The following is a 17,686-nucleotide window of genomic DNA, read 5'->3' as shown; positions in this document are numbered from 1 at the left end:
GTTGCGCTGCAGACAGCAACGACATGGATAACGCAACGAGGTAACATATGTAGGTAGTCGGTATGTTGATGTTTTTTTATGCCCTAGTATATTTTTACCCCATTTGAAATGTATAACATAAATAAAATATTATAATTTCAGATACCTTTGGTGGGGTAAATTGGGAGTAGTTTTGTTCACATAACGGTTGTTTGTAAGTCCTAAAACTAGAAGAGTCAGATATAGGGTTATATATACCAAAGTGATCAGGGTGACGAGTAGAGTCGAAATCCGGATGTCTGTCTGTCCGTCCGTCCGTCTGTCCGTCCGTGCAAGCTGTAACTTGAGTAAAAATTGGGATATCATGATGAAACTTGGTACACGTATTTCTTGGCTCCATAACAAGGTTAAGTTCTAAGATGGGCAAAATCGGCCTACTGCCACGCCCACAAAATGGCGGAAACCGAAAACCTATAAAGTGTCATAACTAAGCCATAAATAAAGATATTTAAGTGAAATTTGGCACAAAGGATCGCATTAGAGAGGGGCATATTTGGACGTAATTTTTTTGGAAAAGTGGGCGTGGCCCCGCCCCCTACTAAGTTTTTGCACATATCTCGGAAACTACTATAGCTATGTCAACCAAACTCTACAGAGTCGTTTTCTTTAGGAATTTCCATATACAGTTCAAAAATGGAAGAAATCGGATAATAACCACGCCCACCTCCCATACAAAGGTTATGTTGAAAATCACTAAAAGTGCGTTAACCGACTAACAAAAATCGTCAGAAACACTAAATTTTACGGAAGAAATTGCAGAAGGAAGCTGCACCCAGGCTTTTTTTTTAAATTGAAAATGGGCGTGGCCTCGCCCACTTATGGATTAAAAATCATATCTCAGGAACTACTACACCGATTTCAATGAAATTCGGTATATAATATTTCCTTAACACCCTGATGACATGTACGAAATATGGGTGAAATCGGTTCACAACCGCGCCTTCTTCCAATATAACGCTATTTTGAATTCCATCTGATGCCTTTTCTGTATAATACATTAGGAACCAATGATGATAGCGGAATAAAACTTTACAAAAATACGGTATTTGAAAAATATGTAAATGACGTATAATGAAATCTCGATTATCACTTTATCATGCGAGAGTATAAAATGTTTGGTGACACCCGAACTTAGCCCTTCCTTACTTGTTCTTACATATTGACAATGTTGCTTAAATGAATACTTAGAGTCTAATATTAAGCCTAGGAACTTAAAACTATCTGTACAGATTAAATTTATATTATTAACGGTAAGTGTGGGTGTATTACAATGATGTTTCTTGCAAATATGTAATAACTTAGATTTAGAGGAAGAAGTTGACGTGCCCGAAGAACCGGACCAATGGATTAAGGGGGATAAGATTTTAGAAAAGGAAGACGTAACAACGGACAAATCGGAGGCATTAGAAAATAATACTAAATCATCAGCATAGATTTGGTGACTGATATTAGGGAAGACAGATAAAATTGTACTGATTTCATCAAATGCGATAATAAAAAGTATGACTGAAAGGGGGGAACCTTGGGGTGTTCCATTATCAAGAGGTAGTATAGAGGATCGGACATTAGAAACAAGTACACTAATTTTACGTTTAGAGAGAAAAGATTTAACAAAGTTATATATACATATGTGAGCCGACTTTCCATTTTCTAAGCTGCCTTAATACCACGTGTATACCAATCCGATCAAAAGCTTTCAAAAAATCAAGTGAAAGTATCGATACATGATTTTTGTGGGATAATGCATCAGAGACAAATTGGTCAAGATGCAGAAGAGCGTCTAACGTCCCCAGCCCCTTCTTAAATGCAAACTGGTTATGGTGAATAAGATTGTGAGATTGCGCATACCAGGATAGCCTGATAGCAATGATTTTCTCCATTAGTTTTCCTAGGCAAGGCAGGAGGGATATAGGCCGATAACTATTGACTTCGCAGGGAGGCTTACCAGGTTTTAAATGGGAATGACAGCGCTGGTCTTCCAAAGCAGAGGATAGTTGCCTGTCCGAAGGATGTTATTATAAAGATTAATTAGACGGGATAGCAGGAAGGGTGGGAGGTGTTTAATGATATGGTAGGATATTTTATCAATCCCAGGGGTTTTGCCTTTAACTACAGAGAGTGCAAAGAGGAGTTCAAGAATGGATATATATCAGAATCTAAAAACCTAGCTGAAGAAGACAAGTTCGAGGGAGGTAGGTAAGGGGAGGAAAGAACGGACAGTTTGCTGGAGGAAAATTCAGGAGAAAAACTGGAATCCGAGGAAACGTTGGAAAAGTGAAGCGCAAATTCTAAGGCTATATCTTGCGGATATAGAAGATTGCCACGAGGAGAATTGAGGAAAGAAATCGGAGAAAAGGAGGTTAAACTAGACAGTCTCCTTATGTCAGCCCAGATCTTTTTTGGGTTAGAAGAGGAATTGATTTCGCTAGAGAACTTTTGAAAACAGAGAACTTTAGCAGCTTTCGCCTTACGACGAAAAATCGCATTAGATTTTTTGTATTGCATTAAGTTAGCATTTGAACGAGTGCGCTTGAATTTGTGCCAAGCAAATTGTTTTTGTTGCCTAAACGCACAAAGTTCACTATTCCACCAACGAGGTGCAGGTTTGACTGATTTAGAGGAGGACTGAGGTATGGAATAATTGGCTGCAGAACGGATAATTTTTTGAATACGTGAAGACTCCTGATGGATATTGGATGAAGTGGGGAAAAGACGGGAATGAAATTCACAGAAATGTTCAAACTTATCTCAATCAGCCAAGTCTGTTTTAAAGCATACTCTAGTCTTAAACCGGGATGCATGATGGGAAGAGGAAATTTTAGAAAGAATGGGGAAGTGATCGCTACCATGTAGGTCATCGATCCGGAGCCATTCGGTTTTGGTTAGTAGGGATGGGGAACAAAGCGATAGGTCAATATGTGTAAAGGAAGAGTGAGTGGAAAAATGGGTGGGAGAACCGTCATTAAGAACAAAGCAGTTAGAACTAAGTATAACATCTTCAATAATTCGACCTTTCGGATTAGCTGAGGAAGACCCCCAAAGGGGGCTCCAAGCGTTAAAATCACCGGCCAGTAAGAAAGGAGTAGATCCAGACGGGAAGAGATGACAGATATCACTTAAAGTGAAAGATTCATTAGGAGGAGAATAGGTACAAGTAATGTTGAGTTTATAAGGAGAAAGAATTTCTATGGAGAGGGAGGAGATGTTTGAAGGAGTAGGGGGGAGGGTGTTATGTGGTACTTTTCTGTTGATCAGAATGGCTATTCCCTGTTTGCTGGTGGTATTGCTGGGGAGGTTATAAAAATAACCTATATATGCCTTGGGGGTATGATCCACAATATTGTTGGCAAGATGAGTTTCATTTAATAATATTGCTGAGGTTCGATGTAATTATTTAAGTATCCGTTGATATTCCACTGAAGGATGGATAACATGGATAGAAAAATAAAGAAAAAGTAATAATGTGAGGTTATGGGAATTTATTGTTCCATCAACGAGGGTGACGGAGATGAAAGGGAGGAGGAGGTTGGATAGGTGTTATGAGCAAGAGGAGAGATGGCAAAAGATGCCAGGGGAGATAAGGTGTGTGAGGAGGGCGATGAGATGTGAGAAAGTGGAGAGAAAGATGGGGAGGGGAAAGAATTCAAGGGTGGGGGGTATAGAAGAGGGGAGTTCTATGAAGTTTCTGGAAGTTCTATGTGATGCAATGGATTGTTGGTGGAGGATGAATCGTTGTTAGCTTTAGTTGTTGTTGCGTTATTATTGAGGTTAGAATTTTTTGATATTGAAGTATTATCTTTATTAGGATTTTTTGAGTTTGTATTTATATCGCTGTTAGTTTGCATTTTTGCCACGTTGGCGAAGGAGAAGGGGGATGGGGTGGAAGGAAGTTGATTTTTATACATGGTAATGGCGTCCCGCATGGTGCATTTGTGTATAATTTTAATATTTAATATTTCTTTCGATTGAATAAATTTAGGGCAAGCATTTGAGGACGAGGGGTGTTCACCTGCGTAGTTAGCGCAGTAAACTCTGGTGCAATCAGAAGGTGGAGAGTGGTTAGGAGGAAGGTTGCAAATGACACAGGAAGGAGATTTATCGCAGTGTTTAGCGGTGTGTCCTAATAGCTGATAAGTTTTGCAGCGCATAGGATTAGGGTAGTACGGACGGACATCTAGGGTTCTCCAGGCTACTTCAATTCTGTTAGGAAGTGTATATTTATTGAATGTTAATAATACGGCACCAGTAGGTACACGAACGCCTTTAACCATTTTGTTAAACTTATGGACTGCAGAGACACCTTGTTCCTTGAGACCTTCAATTATTTCATCGTCGCTAAGTTGGCAAATAAAGGGGGCATAAATTGTGCCCTTGACTGAGTTAAGGGTGCTGTGAAGAGCGACTTCAACAGCACCTGCACCGGGTAGATTCTTAGTGAAAAGGAATTTATCAGCAATTTTTTGATTTTTTACAAGGAGGAGTAGGCTGCCATCGCGAAGTGACGAGATGTTGTTAATATCTTTACTGATAGATTGAATACCTTTATAAATCGCGAAGCAGGAGATGGATGTAATAGGTTTACTGGCATCCCGCGACTTAATGACGAGGTATTTGGGGTCATCCTTCTTTGTTATAGGGAGTTCCGGAAATAGTTCCAACGTTGATTGTTCAGGCTTTTTTCTTTTAGTCTTCTGGGCTGAGGATAATAGGGCAAACCTATTATCCAGATTGTTGGCTCCAGGGGGCATTGTGAGAATATTACTTCTTATGTATGCAAAAATGTAGGAATGTAGCACAAGTTAACAATAAGACATAAACACAACGAGAAAATAACAGTAAACAAGTTTTTAGTGCACAACTGTAAAGTAGCGTTATAACACAGACACCGCTAGAATGCAGATGCTCAACAACAGCACTAGCGAGAGAAAAAAAAATGCGACCGTACGGTATGACAACACGGTTTCGACTAACAACCTGGATTAGGAGGTGGCAGCTCTTGGTTGCCGCACGCATGCTTCTGACTATCTACATGAACATCGGGTATACCTTGCGACTTAACCCATGCACCACGACAAGGTGACTTCCATTCACAGAGTAAGGCACTATATTATCTCCCAGCATCAGTGATGGTCACCGAAAAGAGATTATAAAATAAAACAATTTACAGGTAAATAAACTGGCATAACATTCTAAGTTCTGACCTTCGAATTTCAATCTTTTGGGCAATAATAATTTAATACTCTAGCCAACAATTGTTAAAGGCTTTTTAAGCCCAGAGTTTAGGATTTATTGTTGTTGTCGTAGGGGAAGAAAAAATTCGACCGTCGTGGGAGCGGAAAGTTTAAGAGTTTAGGGTTTAGTACGCTTTGGCTTAACGTATATTTAAGAATTCAACAAAAACAAAACAGTAGAAATCTTTGGTAAGTTTAATATCTTTTTATTTATTATATTTTAACTTGGTTAACCATACATATAATTGTAATAAATATGTTAATAATCTTAGAAGTTTCGTTTGAAAAAATATTTCACCAAAACAATATTTTGCTGTTTATTTTTAATTCAATATGTAATAATAGTCAGCAATATGAATTTATGACAGAAATGACATAAGTTGACATTTATAAAATAATATGTATACATACTTGATTTTTGTTTATTAGCTGTATAGCAACTAATTCTTTACACTCTAAAGAAATGACTAATTTTTTGCATTAAATGCGTTCTTGTTACCAAGTAACTTACATAGCTTAAGTTATATTAGATAATGGTTAATATTGGTGCTAAATTAAACGATTCTAGTGAAAACTTCCGAAAAAGTGATATTTTTTTAACTGTAACTTATATTTTTTCACTTAATAATTATACACCTAGAGTTCAAAAGCAAATAAATTTTATGTATGTACATATATGTAAGTATGAGTGTGCATGCTTGTATATATACATATACATTTAGTAGTATTGCTTCTTTATTATTTTTAATTAAATTTATTTAGTTTTTACTTTGCACCTCAGTGTGAATAAATTTTGGTTTTGTTCGAGTTTAATTGCTCTACGTTGTATACAGGGTGCATCTTTATAGCTGGTGCAATCAATTTTTCTGTATACTTATTTAATATAATTAATATTAGCTCAGTTTTATTCTGGTCTGTTTCAGTGAAGTTCACAATCACAATTTCTTTACTGATATTGGCAAAAAATAATTTCATATCATAATAAAAACATTTAAAGTGTGTGTGTATGTTGAAATTGCAGTATAGTAAAATAGAATGTTCATCTTTTTTAATTGGGTATCTAGGCACCTTTGCAAAAGTGATGTAAGTAAGAATTTCAAATTTTAACTAAATGCATACATACCTATAAACGCAAAAGATAATTTTTTTGAATTTCGAAAAACTTCACATGTGCCATATAAGTATGTATGTAGTTGCAAGGAAGTAATTATTGTTCTTGCGGAATTGAAGCTGATCTCCACGTAAAGATCATTTGCCTCCAGTCGTTTTGTCTTAGCTTCAAAATTTACTTAATTTCTACATTTTTTATAATTTTTAAAAATCTATGAATAACTTTTTGGCACACCAATGACCTATGTATGTACATATATGGTATTTAAAATTATATTTAAAATAAAACTCTTTTAGATTTCAAGGATTTGCTTTTTTACTTCAAAGTTTCAAATACCATCGATGAACGCCTAAGTCAAATTAAATACTATTTTTAAGCTATTTGTTTGATTAATCAGTCACTCAAAGCTGTGCTTTCGGACATGTTAAACGTCTAGAGGAATAACAAAATCGCAAAATACAGACGCACGTAATTAATGTAAAATTGAAAAGAAGAATCTTAAAATATTAATTAACTGGCTTTAATAATGTTTTTAAAGTTTTTCGCTTTTGCTCTTTTCAACATTTCTTTTAAATCAGAACTAATGTACTACGTACATATCTATATCTTCATTCTGAATTATGCTAAGAAGTGTTCATGTACTGATCGTATGATTTCAGACCCTAAAAGCTTTTCTCTTTTGGTCTTCTTGTATACAAGTATTTTCCCAATTGTAAAAGTACTAAAAATTCATCTTGCTAACTAACATACGATACGATACATACGCGTATACTTCCCTTCACCACTTCATTGGGTTTACTATGTTTCAGATTTAGTTTCACATTTACTAATATACATTTATATATTTTATTTTGTACAATAGTTTATAGTTTTCAAGTCGACTTTTTGTTATGCTATACAAGTTAAAATTTGTTTTACTCCAAGTAACATTCCCTAAGTCTATCACTTGTTTTGGATTTGTTCATAAATAAAAATATTTTTATATCTTTATACTAACATTAGCTACTTAGTGGTAAAGAATTAAACCTCTAATTGAGCAAGGATATGCAATTTACATCTGTACTATGTATGTAAGTATACTGTCAACAATTAATTTAATGCTTTTTTTTAAGAAATGTGTAGCAATAGGCTGGCGCGTTATTGCAATGGCAACCTTTATTGCTTATAAACCCAATGCTGTGTCATGTATTTTAGAATTACAAGAAATAATAATTTGAAACATATCTAAACTTTATTTACGCTCACCTTAGTTATAATTTTTCCTTTATTCAATATATTATTTCTGTTGGCATTACCAATTTCCAGAAACCATAAATTAAACAAAAACAAGAAAAAACATTAACTTCTGTAGCACCGAAGCCATAATACCTTTCACAGGAGCATTTTTTACAAGGATATAATAAAATTTATAGTATGATTTTTATAGGGCTTTGTGTGACAGCTGTATGCTATACCGGACCGATCTACACAATTTCTTCGGAAATTGTACTGTAGGACAATAATCCATACCAAATTTCATGAATATATCTTATCAAATACAAAAGTTTTGCATACAAAGACTGGATTTTGATCAATTCGTTTTTATGAAAGTTATGTATATGCTGTAGTGCAGTTTGTATGGCAGCTATATTTTATAGTGTTTCGACGTTGGCGATTCCGACAAATGAGCAGCTTCTTTGGGAGAGACGTGTGGAAAATTTCAGAGCGATATCTAAAGTACTGAGAGAGTATTTCGCGTATATACAGTCATACATACAGTTTATCATTCTGATCGTTTACATATACCATACATAAGTATATTTTATAGGTTTTATGACTTTTCTTTCTGGATGTTACAAACGTCAAATTATAATTTCAGGGTATAAATATGTAATTACACATACATATGCATATGGTAGATCGCTGTAACAGATGTATACATAGATACATTAGATAGAATTTAATTAGTTAACGAAATATCAATGAAGTATTGGACTTTATAATGCAATCTTTTTCATCGTTTATAAATTTCTTTCATTGTTAACGTACAGATGTTTACATCACAACTCTATTGCAAATTACTTATCCAATTTAGCATTTAATCCTCCCATTCATCGTCATTACCAGACGAATCGTCGTTTTCATCATCTGACGGCTGCATGACGCGTTCCCGTTCGAGCAATGCTCGTCTTAAAGCGACCGCCAGAGCATCGCTACCGGCGGGACCAGTGGCGTCATCGCTATTGCGATTAGCTGGCGTGCGATCATGTGACGGCTTCAATTCAAATCCGCCGCGAATTTCGGACATAAGATCACTATGAGAATCCCCACTGCCAGTGCTTAGTGCAGTCGTATCTACTTTCTGCAACCATTCAAATGAAAACGGTTATTTACATATATAAAATGACTTTAATATTTTTAAATACCTTTAATGTCTTGCCCTTACGTATGCTCTCCAGGAGCGCACTCCGAACGTCTGGTACAACTGGCAATGTTGCTGTTGGTCGCTTTGTTTCTACCGCCGGTGCATCAGTCGTATTTGTTAATGGTGATTCTGTTATTGCCGGTGGTGGTGGTGGAGGCGGTGGCGGTGGAGGAGGCGGCTGTAATTTAAAAAAACATTACCAAAATACATTTGGGGGAAATTGTTGAGAGACTTACTGCTGTGGCTGGTGCAGCCACTATGGTTTGAGGTGGTGCTGGTGGGGGTGGAGCGACGTTTATGGGTGGCGGTCTAGTGGGTGGTGCTGGTGCACGTGTCGCACCTGGCACTGTTGTGGGCACCGGAGGAGGCGGTTGTCTTGCCGGAGGCGGTGGTGGTGGTGCAGTTCTTTGGCTTACAGTTGAACCATTTTGGTGCTGATCGCGATTGAATTATTCATAAATATTATTATTTATATAAGGAACCATTTCTTGTTTTTTTTTTTAACTTACATGCTGGTGACGGCTTGGCACAGGTGGAGGCACAGCGGGAGCAGTAGATTTTGGCGATTCAACGCGCTCCGATTTTACCGATGCTAACACATTATTACTCTGAATAAAGTCGTAGATGAATGCACGCGTATCACGATCTTTCAGCTCATTTTCAGATACACCAGCTTTGGCAAAGAAACTTGTGAGTACTTCGTCATTCTCATTGCCCGTTATATCGAAACCCTTATCTGCATCCCAACCGAGATGACTTATGTGCACAAAATTTGTCGGTGTACTTATATCAGCCTTTGTAACTTTTCTCTTCTTGTCCTTCCCGGATGATGAGCCTGAGAGACCAAAACTACTGCTGAGAAAATTCTTTGATGTTGCCACCGGGTTAGGTCCAGGAGTTAGTGTAACCGAATTAATTTTTTGAGGATGGTTTCGCAATTGCACGCTAGAGTCCGTTGTCGTTTGACTGATCGCAGGCGTTGGTCTCGTAGAGTCCCTATTAACCGGCGGGGGAATGTTTGGGGCTGCTTGTGCTTTAGCACGATTCCGTTTTTCTGCATAAAATATTGAATACAAACATTTATGACATTTTTATATTAAACTATTTTAAAATTGACGTAAAGCAGAGCTCTAACCTAATTTCTTTCGATTTCTCGTCTCAATTGTTGTGTCCACAGCTCTATAAAAGGAATCGCACTCCTCCTCAGAAACAAAATTCAAACCTACGTGCCCATCCTAGTGAAAAATGAGTACAATTTTTGTTATTAGTTTGATTATCTTCCGTAAAAACTCCAATATTAATACACAATGATATTTTTTAATGGATATATGTACATAGAAGCATATTATTGTATATTTTTTTAACTATTTTTTTTTGATATTTTCTTCGCTGTTTCCAAGAGCAGAGTCAATATGAATCAATACAAATACATATAGTGAGTGGTGGCCTTAAAATTAGAAGCGATTGGGCTTTAAAATTTTCTTTAGTAAATTTGGAATAATTCTCATTTATTTTTTAGTATTAATACAAAATAATTGCAAAATTTAATTTGATGAAGTTCAAAATAAGATTGTGAAAATTTATACTTTTTTTCAAATGTAATCCTAAAAACTATGAAATATGAATTTTTTCATATAATTTAGGAATAATATTTTGCAATTTTTAGTTAGGACAAGCATCCGGTTTACTATTCTCAATTTGGCAGTAATATTTTTTCCATATTAAAATAAAACTAAAGCATATTTGCAAGGATAAAATGCGCATTCCTAATGTTATTTAACGTCTATTAATTTAATGTGACTTACTTGGCCTTCGAAGGTGAGAAGAAAAGGTCGCGCCTTTATCATTTTCATGGCGTCGTACAACTCATGTTCCCATATCTGTTCGTTTTTTATTAAACAGTAAGCTCGTAAGAAATACGATCTTTTCGCGCTATCTTTTACAAAACACACGACACCAGTATGCTTCTTCTTCCAATGCGAATGTGCGGAACCCTCCGTTTTGTAGATCTGCACCACTGCTGTGTTTAACGTCTGCAACATAACAAAAATTATAAAATCGATTAACTCCGTAATTTCACTTTCATTTTCTGCACAATTTTCACTAAGTAGCCAATTACAAAGTCATTAAGAAGAGTAAAAAAATATTAAACATTTTAGTGTGCTTTGTTTTGACAACCTTTGTTTGTTTGATCATTAGAAACTCTGTCTATGCGAATGCCGTATATTTTAATATGGTGTCTGCCGGTCATGCGCATATCTTTCCCGATTGACTGTACTGTCGCGTCTAAACTCTGACTATGCACTTTCAATTTAATTTGCCCACTTTGGGTATTAGCGTCGTGCAGAAGTAATGGGAATGCAAAGAGTGGTAGACATAATATGGGTATGTTTTTGTGGATGATCGCTTATATACTACATACTAATATATATGAATGGTTCGAATGAACATGCGACAAAATAGTTTATTTTGCATATCAATGCATCTTAGTTGTAAAGTGACAAGGCAACATTCACTTGCAATTGACCAATAAAGATGAAAAGACTACTTTAGCGCTTACTTGTAACTTAGTGCTCGAGGTGTGGATTGCGCATGCGCGCGACAATCAGCGTTATTGGTTACTCTTATGTATTCGGATTTTAACATTGTGAGCACGTAAAAATCATATCAGCGTACAGAGAAACATTTGGCAATGTCAATGGAACTTGTGTGCAACCCAACAAAAATAAAAACACCAACATTGTAAGCATAGTGTATGGTGTTGAATAAGCTATAACCAAAGCGTATTAAGAGTGTTAAAGTTGCCCACCACCCAGTGATCAATAGATTCGTTTTAGCAAGTATGTAAAAATAAAGGATTTCTAATAAAATATAAGTAGCTCTGAAAATAAGATTTATAACTTAGCAAAAACAAATTTTAATCCGGCCGGAGACTGTTATATAGTAGTATATATGTATACTTACAGTATTTGGTCGTCCAATTGCAATTTCTTAAAAAACTTTCATAACTAAAACTATGTAAATATAATATAATAATATTAAGAGCTCCTTTGTTATAATATGTTTAATGTCATAATAGTAGTCATGTTGAAATTAAAAACCCCAAAATATAATTTCAAATTTTTAAAGTTATAATATTATATGGTGTTTTTTTACCTTAAGGGGTTAAGTCAGCTTGTGAATTTCAAAACATCGATATATTTCCTGTAATTCAAATGTACATACATATATTTGAAAGTATTATCCGGCAAATAGTTTCAGATATATGAGCGTATTTGCAAGAATTTTTAAAGTTAGTTTAATGGGTTTCCAAAATTTTAAACACCACTTTCCTGCAACACTGTTTTCAGAGTCGGTGTGGAAAATTTCTCTGAAATGGCTAAAAATTTCACACGACCTTTTAAAATACATTTGCCCAGAAATTATGAAAGAAATAAGGTTTTGACAATAATTTAAAATTTTTTGGGAAGTCATTATTTTACAAAATAAAATTTCCGATTATAAAAGTACATGTAAATCTGTAAATGCAGTTTTTGTATTTATATATTAAATAACATGCCCCTTCCAAAAAAATAACCAAAAATCCATTTTGTTTTCGCAATGAAAGTGGATATAAATCGTAAAATCGAAGATTCAATATTTATAAACTTTAATGTTAACTTGAGACAGTTATATACATACAGTAGAGGCCCGCTAATCCGGATCAATTAAAACCGGCCCCTATCCGGAATATAAGGAAATCCGGATTACCAAAGACATATCAGAACTATGTATTATGAAAAAATATTTATAAATTTCTGTTTGTTTATTATAACAAATAATACACATGTTCCAATAAAACAAAAAATAATTTAAACCAATAAAGCATAAAAGCGAATGTAGTGAATAATAAACATGAGATCCGGATTAGAGAATACGGATAGAGGATGTCGGTCCGGATTACAACGGACATAATAGAAATTTTGAGTTTTTTAACCCTGTCCGGATTACAGTGGAATCCGGATTAGGCCATGTCCGGATTAGCGGGCCTCTACTGTATGTATATTATATACTTAGCTAGCGCATGGAAGATTATCCCACTCACTTCAAAACGTCATATTTGTCAATTTATAGATAAATTTATTTATAAATATATTATTGGCATAACCTAGTAGATCAGTAGCGTCTCAAAATGAACGATCCTTGCACTCCTCATAACACAGTCGGCCATACATGCCATACAAGGGACAACAAGCCAAAAACATGCATATAATACTGCTTGTGCTTGTGTGCATGCAAAAGTATATACATATGTACATATGTACTTGTTATAGCCATTTATGTATTCTTATAAAATATGCAACGTGTTTGGCAGGAGCCTGTTTTGAAAAGAGCATACATGTACTTAAGGGGTTAAGTCAAGATAGGCATTTTTTTTGTTTGCTGGTCTCTAAGTTTACATATGTATGTATGTTGTATATAACTAATATTTTAAGAAGTTAATTAATCAATAATTGCAAAGTTGATGTGGATGTCGCAATAAACAAAAATTTTGTAAAAAGTCGAAAAATTCTACCAGAACGAAGTAAGATTTCTATGCGACCAAACACCGTAACCACGACAACATTCCAAAAAAAATAGTATTTTAATGTTAAAGTGAAAATTACATTTTCTGACTTCTTTAAAAATATTCATGACTTCCAATATAAGTAATCTGATATAATTAAATATTGATATCATTAATATTCGTGGCTTGGTACCCCAACCTAAATCTCCAAGCATTACTATTTGGCACAAGAAATAAACTTGCATCAACGTAAGGTTAGACAAGATTCTCAACTTAATTATATCAGTGAGCATTACAATAATGAGTTGTTTACCTGGCACTCAAAGTGCCTTTTGACCCATTGTTGTGTTGCTATTTATGCGCGCTTTGTATTTGGATGCGGTGAATGCAGTAGGCCAACCGGTCTATGTGTGGCGCCACACTTTAACCTGCATTTTGTCGAATCAATAAATTTGCTATTGTCTTTTTGCTGTTTGCAAAGCATTTTGTAACTGTGTTTTTTGACCTTGGCTGAAAATGTTATTTTCCATTGTAGGTATTGGTGAAATATCGAAATGGAAAATGTTATGTAATACTTTGTCGACAGTAAGTCTAATTAGAAAAATTAGATTGAGAGAGCTTTCAAAATATATGTTTTTTGGTTTTATTGAGTCCTCAAATAAACACTCTCAAAGCAAAAAAAGGTGGTTTTATCTTTGTTGATATGTATTAAATTTGAGTAACTTGAAATTTGGGATGTTGAAGCTTTTGTACAAGAATGTGTAATATGTTTGAGAATTTTGAAACCTATGTATACAATTTCCCACAATCAAGGAGACAAATGGTTTTTGAATCCAATTAAAAGGATGTTTTGTTTGTAATATTATTAAATGTTTTTTTTTTTTTTTTTGGATAAACTACTTCTTGACCTTCGTCAATAATTTTTCATTTGTATACTAACATTTATGTAATTTACTTCAAAATGTTGAAAAGAAAATAAAACCATATTCATGATATACTTTAGTCATGTTTTTCTTAACTTCATGCCAAAAATCACACTAAACAAACAAGTTTGCAACTTTCTGATAAGTGTCATAATCACTTTAATTGTTTTCGTTAGTGCGTTTTATCGCAAATTTTGTTCATGCAGGTATATAGTGATAACTCGAATGTACTTGTAGGAGTAAAAATATTTTATACATAGTAAGCACTTATTTTCAAGAACAACTTGGCAAAATAATAGAATTAGCTTTGGAAAAGTGGGACAGTATCCATTAGTACAACTATTAACTAACAAATCGGATGAGCATCGCAAAAGAAACAAACAAATAAATAAATTGTACACTGTAGATTGATAACAAACCAAAGCCTATTAATGGATATATTCCTATTAGGTGTTATGAAAAATCATAAAGCTTATTTACTTGAATATATGATAATATAAATATATGAGTATAACCATATGATAGAGAAAGATTGTATGAAAATCGATAAGACCAGAAGTAGACGTGATTACACAGGTGATTTTTTAAGACCAATGTCGGCCATCAGAACTAAGCAGTTGTAATAATTAACAGAGTGAACCCCGCAGCGTAAAACATATGAGTTGAGTTATTTATTTTCCGCATTGTGCAACCTAAATACTATGACTAGGATTCAAATTTGATAACAATATAATATTTATTTTTCAATATGTCATTGTCTTTATAGATAGATAGGTGTTATTATGTGTAAAAATTTCAAACTTTAATTACTATGATAAAAACACATTTTAAATCTTAACTTACTCTCATTTCGTACTATTACCAAAATAATACTAAAAAAGTAATTTTTCTTTAGATGGGTGTTTTATTTGGATTTTGGCTGTTCGAATTTTTTGCTAAGGTCTTATGATTTCTGAGAATTCCAACAATAAATATTCATATGTTTTTTTATAGTAATGTGTAATTGAAACTTTCCTTCATATTTCCATAAAATGCTTTGAACAAAAACCATAATACTCAGTTTTAGTTGATTGTGATGGTGGAAAGTTAAATATAGCGAATTTTATAACTTATCTTATCGCATTTCTGTAATTAACCAATTGTATTTATACTTACGTTCATGCAAATATATGAGTTAAATAGTTTGTAGATATTGATATTTTCTAATCTACACATACATACGTTGAAATCTACAATAAATATGTACATAATATTATCAGTGCGGCTCAAATATTTTCAAGATAACACCAGGTATGATGATATAAGAAATAACTACCAATTTTACGAAGTTTAGGACTAACGTTAATTTTCTACCCAAAATTTATTTTACTAAATATTTAACGAAATCTTATTAGACATAACTAACATGTATTATTTAAAATATTATGATTTCTGCTAAAACAAGCAACACATATAAAGAAATCTTTGTTAAAATTAAAATTGAAGGAATTATTGATAAAAATAAATATATACTGTTATCATTGATTTCACTATTGACTAACTAAGCTATTGCTACTTATTACTCAGATTTAATAAAATTTTTCTTAAATACCACTATATTTTCAAATGTACATTGCCGATTCGCCTCAGTTTAATAAATAAATATTTGTTAGTAAGGTTTTCGTTTTTTCACTATATTATATTTTGATTGTTTTTTTTTTAACTGCGGTTGATCCAATGATTCGGATGTGATATGTGCAAGTTTTGTTACATATGTAGCTACGAATATATGAAATATAACTGTGTGTACTACTCACCTGACACTTTTTGCCCAGCAAACTGAAGACAACTTCGTTCTCATCCTTGGTCAATAAGTCACTAGAAGCATTCATCTTTGGTCGCGAGCCCACCTGCCCATCTTGTTGTCTCATAGTTGCACTCATTTGTATATTTATTTATTTCCGATTTATTCAGAGTAAAAAGAGTTTCACTTATTTTTAATTGTTGTTTTATTTAAATTAATAACAAATAAAGCTTTAGGAGCTCTTTTGACTTTTGTCAAGCATAACGCTCAATGCTTAATATCAATATAATTTTAAGTACTGACCAACGTTTCACAACAATCCAAAAACTATCGATTTCGACTTCTAATGTGTAGTACTGGAATGACATGAATGTAACAAAAAAGTAATCAAACGTAAGTTACTACTAATAAGTATACCATAACCAGTCAGTCTAGTGACACACGTTTCGTCACCATCTGAAAAACAGTAATTATTAAAGTTGCTGAAGAAGCAGCTCGAATTTTTGTAGAATAAGCTCTGCTGACATCGTTTGAATTTTTGAGTCACAACCAATTTGCCTCCACCGTGAAAATCTATTAATTTCTTGTTTGATTTCTACACACATATGAAAATGCTGTTGCCTTACTTCAAATGGAATTCAGATTATTTTAATTTAAATATCGCATAATTAATTTTTGGTAATATACTGCACATATTGGGTCTAACACAGTTAAGAGTTAATATAATAACAAATATGTACATATTGCATTGAAATCAGCTTTTATTCATGTTTTAATTATGGTTTTTCAGTGGGCGTGGACACGTCGTCTGCAATAACGTAAGCTGTTGATGGTGGAAGATTATTACAAAAGTATTTTGCCACTTATTTATAGGCCTAGATCGATTAAAATTCGTGGTTTCTTTAAGATTTCTTTGTTATAAGTCGTTTGTACAGTTCTGTATTTTGAATTTCACGTATAGTACACAAATTGTTTTTTGCTTTTCACATTATGACAGGTTTGATTTCGATAATTTCTCAATATGATAAATTATCTTTAAACCATCAAATTTATAGTGGTTTTTTAACAAGCAGTTCGCAATTAGATGTTGTAAACCCAAAATGCAAATGAATCGAAAAATTTTGCAAGAAACTTTTTTTTTTAGAAATTTTTCACCACCGACATTAAACGTCAAACTCTAATTGACAACAAGTAAACCCAGCGAAATGGACTCATTCATGAATTGCTGACTGAAACAAATGAAATCAAACTTAAAGAGCTAACACAGGCACCGTCAAAATAAAAAGGTTTTTGCCATCTGTTATTTATACACCATTACTTTTTATAATAGCAAAGTGTATATAAATATATATACATATGTTGATTACAAAGTTATAAAATAGTTTTTCATTTTAGTTCATTATTAAGCTGTCTTTGATACCAACAATTGCAATTTTGTATTAATATTATAAATGCCCTACTGTTATGTTCCTATTCCATAAGTTCTTTTGAAAAATATCACAGAGTTGCATTATAAAATGTTTGTACTTACCTTAATTGGCATTATTGCCAAACATTTGAAATAATAAAGTTAAAATTCCGGGTATAAAGTTATTTTTAGTACCGGATAACTTCTTTATACACAATTAAAGTGACAGAACAATAGGTAA

General features: G+C 33.6%; 1 protein-coding gene across 4 annotated transcripts; it reads right to left on the bottom strand.

Moving 5' to 3' along the window:
• Positions 1-5,685: 5,685 nt before the first annotated feature.
• Positions 5,686-17,224, bottom strand: LOC126754133 (actin nucleation-promoting factor WASL). Of its 4 annotated transcripts, none has more exons than XM_050466040.1 (8): positions 16,664-17,224; positions 16,051-16,393; positions 10,591-10,818; positions 9,921-10,020; positions 9,295-9,839; positions 9,022-9,219; positions 8,787-8,963; positions 5,686-8,722 (listed from the first exon to the last, which is right to left on the bottom strand). In XM_050466040.1, exons 2-8 carry the CDS (start codon positions 16,174-16,176, stop codon positions 8,459-8,461), a joined length of 1,638 nt encoding a protein of 545 aa, XP_050321997.1. In that variant the 5' UTR covers positions 16,177-16,393; positions 16,664-17,224; the 3' UTR covers positions 5,686-8,458. The 4 variants fall into 4 exon arrangements, with proteins under 4 accessions (XP_050321997.1, XP_050322018.1, XP_050322026.1 ...); XM_050466061.1 differs by having other exon boundaries at positions 16,778-17,224; XM_050466069.1 differs by having other exon boundaries at positions 16,856-17,224.
• Between the last annotated feature and the right edge of the window lie 462 nt (positions 17,225-17,686).

Source organism: Bactrocera neohumeralis, chromosome 2 (genome assembly GCF_024586455.1).
Source record: "Bactrocera neohumeralis isolate Rockhampton chromosome 2, APGP_CSIRO_Bneo_wtdbg2-racon-allhic-juicebox.fasta_v2, whole genome shotgun sequence".
In the NCBI taxonomy this organism is placed as follows: domain Eukaryota; kingdom Metazoa; phylum Arthropoda; class Insecta; order Diptera; family Tephritidae; genus Bactrocera; species Bactrocera neohumeralis.
Note: the sequence above shows the minus strand (reverse complement) of the source record. Positions and strands in the feature narration are given on the sequence as shown.

Excerpts from the sequence above, each read along its gene's own strand:
- LOC126754133 (XM_050466040.1), bottom strand. The coding sequence starts at position 16,176 with ATGAGTGCAACTATGAGACAACAAGATGGGCAGGTGGGCTCGCGACCA. Across the intron at positions 9,840-9,920 it reads GAGAAATCGAAAGAAATTAG|AAAAACGGAATCGTGCTAAA; the intron begins GTTAGAGCTCTG and ends TATTTTATGCAG. Across the intron at positions 9,220-9,294 it reads TGCCAAGCCGTCACCAGCAT|CACCAAAATGGTTCAACTGT; the intron begins GTAAGTTAAAAA and ends AATCGCGATCAG.